We start from the raw sequence: 9,377 nt of genomic DNA on the forward strand, positions 1-9,377 counted from the left end.
TTCCTGTCATTGTTGCTGACAATGGACAAAACTTCATTCATCACAAGGGTTAACCATCTCTAATACAAATGTTTGGATCGTCGATGATCGTATCTAATGGTCAAATTTAGTTTAGCTCGCAGTGTCTCGAGTCAAAAGGATATCTCAGTTGCGGAGTGTTATCATAGACTTCACAGAAAATAATAATAAATTTCAGGAAACTAACGAAGATATAGTAAGAAAATATTTAGTTAGTTATAAATAGTGTGACAAAACAATAAGCTCGACTTTGATCTCGATGCTGAATTTATCATGACGCTGAAACAACAGCAAAATAATCATTGTGCGAGCTTTAACGCAGTAATGTTATGGCAGTATTCAATAAATAATAGAAGACAATTTACCGTAGATAGAATTAATAGTAGTCTTAATCATCCATGCAAAAATGTAATCGACGTCGCGGTGCTAGTTTACAAAAGTGAATGCGGTGGTATTTGTGTGTCTTCAGAAATTACTTGTAATTGCTCGCGTACAAATCCACGTTGAGGAGCAGTTGAATATAATCTGTAGATTGCTGGTCTACCAGTAGATCTTCCCACGCTGGATATTTTATGGGTCGTAATACTCCAAATAGGATCAGTCGCTCTTTTGTATCGCCTTCAAGTTCACCGGGTTCACACAAATATCTTATAGTAACTTTACCTAATACTGGTTGTTTTGAAAAGTCATGTCGTTGAATTTGTATGTGTATTTTGTAATCACATTAACGGTTGTCATAGAAGTTGCACGAGTAATTTCATTATTTAATGCAACTATCACACTTCGTAATCTTGCAACCCATTCGCGAGATCTCATATCTTTCTGAATTATTTCCTTTGCATATTGATAACCAAATAACCGCTCAGCATGTGTTCGATTAAATCGATCAACTATTGCCTGATCACGATGAATTGCGGTATGTCTTCGTCTAATTTTGACGTTATGTTTTTTCATCAGAAATGATATTGCACCGAGAAACTTCTTGCCAGGATCAACCTGTAGTAACTGTGGCCATCGTAAGGATCCTTTGTTTATAAATTCGTTCAAAAGTAGATACAACTTCAGCCGCTGTTTTAGTTGAAAACAGCTCTGCTTCCTATATCTACTTGCAACATCAACGACAGTTAACGCATATTTGTATGTACGTGATTGACGTCTACCAATTTTAATAGTATCGTGTGGTAAAAATAAAATATCTACTTGATAAACTTCTTTAGGAGTGCTGACATCAAAATGTGCATGCGGAATTTTCTTACGTGGTGGTAGTTAAATTTGCCATATTGCCTGTGTAGTGCTAACCAATTTTCAGCAACAGAACGCGTAACATTTGCTGCATCAGCGAGTTTACTAATCGCTGCTCTACCCCTACCCCTAGCGCTATAATAAATCGATTCCATTATTTTATAATAATCGGTTGATTAATTACCGGCTCCTAATACTAGTTTACCTCACATCGCAGATCTTACCAACCAGATAGGTAATGATTCTCTGAAAGATTTATTTTTAATGGAATTTAACAAATGAATCAACTTCACATCTGCAATATATCGTTGTTGCAGATCTGGATTTTTATAAGCTACATCATGAACGTGACATGCTTGATTAACAGTATTTACTGGATACTCTCCAGGTCTTGGTTGTTGTTGTTGTAGGGTTTAACGCCATTTTGCAGCACACGATAGGCTATACATTGCGGCCAGTATTAATGGCGGAGGAAGAACCCGGGAAAACCCAGGAAAGAACCACCGACCCTCGAGAAGCTACTGGCAAGCTTTCTCACATACCCACATTGGCCGAATCCGAGTCTCGAACCTACGCAGACAGAGGTGAGATGGCAGTGATCCGTAACGGAGAGGGCTTTAGACCACTCGGGGCCCCCGCTCGTCAAGTCATATATCAAGTCGAGTTCCAGGACCACAATAATTATATCCTGGACGGATGTTTTTCTCCTGGGTATTTATCCCATGGAGTTCCTGGTAATTTTCCTGATGAAATAGCGATATCAACACCTGTTTTCATACGAAACGCAATAAATTTATATGTATTTGTACCACATTTCACACATTTGCCTGTAAGTGCACGCTTCTTTTTTTAATTATTGTTGTTAATCCACTTATGGGGGTGGATGCCCTACATCGAACAAAGTATAAATCCATATTATTTATTATAATTGTATAACATGGATGTCACTGATTTCTCAGCGACACGAAAGTAAGAGCCAGTCAAGCATCATCCAGCTCTACCAAATTCTATCAGAGCAATTATCATAGGTCCATCTGGGTCTGGTAAAACGCAATTATTACTTAATCTGATAATGAGATGGCTCAGATGGGATAAGTTGTATTTAGTAGCTCCGTCAGTTGATGATCAGAGATATTACGACGTACTTAAAGATTATAATGAAAATGCTACATTGTTGGACGAAGATGGTAATGATATTGTTGATTTTATCACCGATATTGATGAAACCCCATCTGTAGATGACTTCGATGGATTTAATAATAATTTAGTCGTGTATGACGACGTAATGCTGGACAGATAATCAAATCCAGCTAGAATATTTTCTAGAGGCTGACATAAAAATACCGATGTGATTTATGTTACTCAGCGATATACACAAATACAGAGATAACTGCAATATTTTAGTTGTAATTAATGGAGTCGATACACATACTCTGCGAAATATTCATCAGACTTGGTGTTCAGGGGACATGAACATGATTAAGTTCAAAAACTTCTTTTCAAAAGCACAATCTGCTCCACATGGATTTATAACAATATATTTACATGATACTCGATCACGATATCGTATATGTCTTGATAAAATATTTGGTTGAGAGATTGATATGATAATGATTTAATTATAGCAGCAGAGATGGTGGGACCACAAATGAGTATCCCGCCAGGTAAACAAAATTTAGAAAAACACGAACGACAATGATAAATAACGAAAAAACTAACCCAATTAGAGAAACTCTCGGTTTTAGTTAGAGGTTTTGGTTTGACGTTATTGACCTTTTATTTTCATTTTTCGTTGAAAGCTTTATTTTTTTTTTAAAAATGGACTTTCCAACAAGTGGTCTGTTCACCTTCTCTGCTGCTAGATTCCTTACGGACATTTCATGCCTTTTGCAGTTTGTTTATCATCGTCAACTAGTGGAGTCGTGCTGGTGTAGAAAAAATAATCAAGCCACGATGATGCATGCAATGGCCAATTTATACTAATTCATCAAAATCAACACTGAATGGATTCATCAACATCAAAACTGGATTATAAAAAATCAGTCATAAGACAATTACTTTAATTTTGTTTCAAATGCGCCACATAACACAAACCCACTTAACACGGTGTCGTTAAAATGATCGTTATGTGTCTAATTTTGCAATCCAGTTTGTTTAGTTCATTTTGTTTGATCTCAAGCTTTGAAAGATAATGTTCCTACCTGACGAGCACCTATAATAGCGATACGAAAGCACTACAAAGAGTAATCTATTGATACACGTATGTTTCTAATCTTATACATAAAAACGAAGATATATATATATATATATATATATATATATATATATATATATATATATATATATATATATATATATATATATATATAATAATATATATATATATATATATATATATATATATATATATATATATATATATATATATATATATATATATATATATATATATATATATATATATATATATATATATATATATATATATATATATATATATATATATTCTCAATGAGGGGGTATATTATTTCTGGCAGAATTAATATTTTAATACAAATAATACTATCATACAGGTTAGAGTATTTTTACGAATCCAGGGATATCACTTTCCGTTCTGTCTGGTGTGTATTTATATTTATCTATAATTAATTTTACATACCTTGATTAGGTTACTTGGTATAAGTCAAGTTTCAAGGTTTTGATGAAGCCCTTATTATTTTGTTCTCTCACTCCAGATTTCTGCTACTTCCCCTAGTTTATGAGAGAGGAGGGGGAACGAAAACAAGATGAAATTGTGTACCATGTCAAATTCATTTAGAAAACGGGTATTATTAATATTTTTTGACGTTATTTTGATACAGCACGAATGATTAATTAGTAGAAGTTTATCATTGATCTATCGGCCTAGAATCGACAGCACAATTGCAAGTAATGTTTATAAATGAGTATTATTGCACAGTTTAATAGTGCTGGTATATCAAATTGCTTTATACCAACACCTTAAAAGCCATGCTATTTTTAATTATATATATATATATATATATATATATATATATATATATATATATATATATATATATATATATATATATATATATATATATATATATATATATATATATATTCTTGTATGTGTGGTAATATAGGCCACAATGGGGACTAATGAGAATTAACATCACGCCATAGATTTACATTTGGGGCTGGTATTAGAATTAAACACATTATATCTCCTTGTTGAAAAATGTATAGGAACCAGGGGAAAAGTAATAATAAAATTTTAGATACTATCCAATACCTAATTCTAATTACTATCCAACATCCAATGTTATTATTACTACCCAACAAACACTTGTTGTTAATATCCCACATCCAGGTTTTTAATAATATCTAACACTCGACTTCTTATTACTTTCCTGCACAGGATTTAATGAGTATTATCCGAAGCCTGCTTTTTTATTGCTATCCAAATACTTTGTGTAAATGCCGTGTTCGAGTGACTAAACTACAAAGCTGATTATCCAGCGAATAGGGTAGCATGTAAAAGACGGAGGGTGACATCACACAAGCGTACTTTGACACCACGCCAAAACTTAAGACCTGTAGGTAGGCGTGAATAGAAAAACATTAGATATGGAAAGATTGACAGAGAGAATGTGAAAGAGTGTGTGAAACGATCAAGTTATCCTAAAAGGCAAGTTAACATCATCTTTTTTAAATCTACCTTTTTATATAATCAGCACCGTTCTTCGAAACACAAGAACTAATTAGTGCTAATCCTTTCCTCTTCATTCGCAGGAACTAAACATTAAACAGGATTGTATTTACAAGGTTGACAACATTGTTAACCTAATCGCCTAAAGGGCGCGCCTTTACCGATCACTGCCATATCACCCTTGTCCTCTTGGTTTCGAGCCTTGTGCTCGCCCAATGTGGTACGTTTGCCAGTATCTTCCCGTGGGTCGGTAGTTTTTATTGGTATTTTCCCTTTACCAGTTCCAAGTGTTTCAGAAAAGTACTGTTGATATAAACGAAGAAGAGTGGTAATTGGCCTTGGCCAAGAGGTTATTGTTTTTGTTATTTTTGTCGGTATATTTCAACGACAGATTTAAAAGATAGCCATAAAGTTCAATTTTGCGATTCACCCTTGCCGGGGTATAGGCCGACCACAAAAGATCGCCAGATGCTTCTGCCCTGTGCCATGCCATCGAGCTGACTCTATGTGTGACCCATCTACGTGCCAGGTGTTTCTTGGTCGGCCCTATTTCTGCTTGACTTGAGGGTTCCGCTTCAATGCTTGTCTGGTAACGTTGGTTGGCGGCTTACGTACGGTATGCCCTATCCATCCCCACCTTCTTTTCTTGATCTCGTCCTCTACAGGAAGCTGGGAGGTTCTCTGCCAAAGGTTGGTGTTGCTGATCGTGTCTGGAAAACGGATCTAGAGATTCTTTTTAGGCAGCTGTTGATGAATGTTGAACTCTCTTTACGGTCGACTTGATGGTTCTCCGGGTCTCTGCTCCGTGCAGTAGGATTGACTTCACGTTAGAGTTGAACAGTCTGATCTTGGTAGTCAAGGAAATGGCTTTGGAGCTCCAGATGTTCTCTCGCCTTTCCGATCCTTTGCTTGACATCTGCGTATGTGCCACTCTGCTGGTTGATAATGCTGCCCAGGTACGTGAAGGAATCCACCTCTTCCAGGGAACGTTCCTGCAGTGTGACTGGGTTGTTACTGACGCAATTGATCTTGAAGATCTTGGTCTTGTCTTAATGGATGTTGAGGCGAACATGTGTTTATGTGGCTGCCAGTACGTCGATCTTTTCCTGCATTTGATGCTCACTATGGGACAAGAGCGCTAGGTCATCGGCAAAGTCCAGGTCCTCAAGTAGACTCCACAATGTCCATTGGATAATATTTTTCACCTATTGGTGGACGGCTTCATAATCCAATCGATTGCGAGAAGGAAGAGAAACGGCGACAGCAAGCAGCATTGCCTCACGCCTGTCCGCACTAGGAAGCTGTATGTGTGCTGTCCTGCATGAATGACTCTGCAGGACATTCCGTTATAAGTGTTCTTGATCAGGTTCACCAGCTTGGTTGGGATGCCGTAGTGGTGAAGAAGTTTCCAGAGTGTCTCTCGGTCCGTGCTGTCGAATGCCTTTCATAATCGACTAAGTTCATGTAGAGAGAAGAATTCGACTCCAACAATTACTTGACTGTGATGCGAAGAGTAGCTATTTGGTCCGTACACCATCTGTTCGGCCGGAAGCCCGCTTGCTCATCTCGTAACTGTGGGTCGAGGCCTCCTTCATCCTCTCCAAGAGGACCTGGTTGAAGACTTTCCCTGGTGCTGACAAGAGTATGCTTTCTCTGTAGTTTGAGCAGTTGCTGAGGTTGCCTTTCTTTTGGATCTTGATGAGGTGTCCCTCCTTCCAGTCAGTCGGTATTTCTTCTTCCTCCCAGATCTTCTCAGTGAGGGGTACAGCATTTCCACTGAAGCCTCCAGGTTTGATCTTCTGCTCTGAGGACTTCTACTGGGATGCCATCAGTTCCAGTTGCATTGCCTTTCTTCAACTGGGTAATGGCTTTCCTGATCTCGTCTCTGGTGGGACTGTCACAGCTTATGGAGAGATCTGCGTTGGCTGGGTGGATTTCTGGGGGACTTAGTGATGCTGGCCTGTTGAACAGTTCTTCACAATGTTCTGCCCATCTATTCATTTGGTGTTCTGTACTTGTTATGGTCTTTTCCTGCTTGTCCTTTACGGGCCTCTCTGTTTTGCTGTACTTTCCTGGCAGCTTCTTGGTGATGTCGTACAGCTTCTTCATGTTTCCACTTTTGACCGCTTCTTTTGCCTCTGCTGCCAGTCCTTCAACGTAGTTTCTCTTGTCCGTCTTGATGCTTTACCTTTTATAGTTCTTGTTCTACTGTTATTTACTGCTGCTTTCTTTCGTTTCCGCTCCTAGATTTTGCGCAATGTTTCGGTTGAACTCCATTCTTTTTTCTGGTGATTCATGGGCCTAGTACTTCTTGTCATGTTGACTTTACTGCCTCCTTAACTTTCTGCCATCTGTTTTTCGCATTGTCTTCCTTATCTTCGAGAAACTCTTGTGGCACTTGGTACTTGTTGTTAAGCGTCAGTCTGTATTCTTCTTTAGTTTTTGCATCTTTCAACAGGCTGAGGTTATACTTTGTTTTCTTCTCTTTTGTGCCCATCCAGTTCTTCTTTAGCTTAAGTTTTAGCCTTGCAATAACTAAGTGGTCGTCAGATGCCACATCTGCTCCCCTCTTTACCCTTACATCTTACAGGGATTTTCTGAACTTCTTGGCTATGCAGATGTGGTCAATCTGATTTTCTGTCACATGGTCTGGCGATATCCATGTGTTCTTGTGGACTCTCTGGTGGGGGAAAATATTACCCCCGATGACCAGGTTGTTCAGTACACAAAGGTCTGCGAATCTCTCCATTTTCGTTCAACTCGCCCAAGCCGTGGATTCCCATGGCTTGTTCATATCCTGTGTTGTCTGATCCAACTTTGGCATTGAAGTCACCTATGAGGATGTTGATGTCTTTGTCTGGGAAGCTCTCTACTATGTTCTGTAGTCTATTGTAAAACTGGTATTTATCTTTTTCTTCGCCGTCATTTGTTGGAGTGTAGCACTGTATGACGTTCATCTTTATTTTCTCCTTCTTGGTCCTAAACGTTACCATGAGGATTCTGGGCCTGTGTGGTTCCCATCCTAACAGTGCATTATAAGCTTGCTTCGACAGCATGAGCCCCACCCCCTGTGTGTGAGGCGCGCTATCTTCCTCATCTCCTGAATACAGTATCGTCTCTCCTGTCACCAGGCTTCTTTGTCCAGACTGAATCCATCTGTCCAGTAGGGATGGGTTGTAGTTCCTCATCTATGCTGCTACCTGTGCTGTTTTTCCTGTCTCATGCATTGTCCTCACTTTCCATGTTGCGATCTAATTCTCCTGTTTGATAGAAGGGTGGTCTGTTTTATGGCTGCCGTTGGCTCGTGGCTTTCACCACATAGTGTCATAAGTCTTCCAGAATAATACCCTTCCACCCTCAGGCTTTCAATTTCTGGTTTTTCTTCTGTTGGCGTTTTAGTAGCAAGTTGGATTTTACAGGGTCAGGTTGCTAGCTCCACGCCTAACCCTCCTCCTTTTACATCAGGGCCTGGGACCGGTAGTGGCAGAGTTATAGCCAATACAACTGCCGAGTAAAATAATCCACATTTGTTGATCTCCTTGTTGCAAACCCAAATTTCTAATAGCGCAATTTAACACAAAAATTTTAGCAGAAAAGACGATTTTATTTTTTAGTAGCAAGTTGGATTTTATTTTTTGGAGTCACAATTTCGACATCACGTCCACGGTGGTTATCTCTAAGAAATTTCTACAATGTCAAGGAAAACAAGTAAAAAGGATCATGACAGAAACGTCCAAAGAGATGAAGGAAGCTATGAATTATCCATAAGCGGGGCCGAGGTAAACAACTCGTATCTGACATGAGCTGTGTACAAAGTGGTTAAATATTATGAACATGTTGAGTATCTGGTTTGAGCTATGTACAAAATGGGTAAATATTATGAACAGGTTGCATATCTGGTTTGAGCTACATACAAAATGGGTAAATATTATGAACATGTTGCGTATCTGATGTGAGCTACGTGCAAAAAGGGTAAATATTATTAATATATTGCGTATCTGGTTTGAGCTATGTACAAAATGGGTAAATATTATGAACAGGTTGCATATCTGGTTTGAGCTACTTACAAAATGGGTAAATATTATGAACATGTTGCGTATCTGGTTTGAGCTACTTACAAAATGGGTAAATATTATGAACATGTTGCGTATCTGGTTTGAGCTACTTACAAAATGGGTAAATATTATGAACATGTTGCATACCTGATGTGAGCTAAACGGGTAACTATGAGCATGTTGCGTTGCAGTTTCTCTATCAGCCATCGTGGTTTTGAGTGCTGCATTTACAGTGACACCTTTCAGTTGTTTAGGCGTCATTTTGATGTGGAGAACGAGTCCCTTTCAATGAGCCACGACACATCTTTAAGAACAAGACCTCTTAGAAGTTAAACGACAAAGAATGTCAA

General features: G+C 38.4%; 1 protein-coding gene across 1 annotated transcript; it reads right to left on the reverse strand.

Annotated features, from left to right (window-relative positions):
* Positions 1-7,668: 7,668 nt before the first annotated feature.
* Positions 7,669-8,160, reverse strand: LOC149784444 (protein CFDP2-like). The gene has a single exon (XM_089932988.1). The coding sequence runs from the start codon at positions 8,158-8,160 to the stop codon at positions 7,669-7,671; it is 492 nt and encodes a 163-aa protein (XP_089789114.1).
* Positions 8,161-9,377: the final 1,217 nt, after the last annotated feature.

Source organism: Sinohyriopsis cumingii, chromosome 14, assembly GCF_028554795.1.
Source record: "Sinohyriopsis cumingii isolate HCF-2022 chromosome 14, ASM2855479v2, whole genome shotgun sequence".
In the NCBI taxonomy this organism is placed as follows: Eukaryota; Metazoa; Mollusca; class Bivalvia; order Unionida; family Unionidae; genus Sinohyriopsis; species Sinohyriopsis cumingii.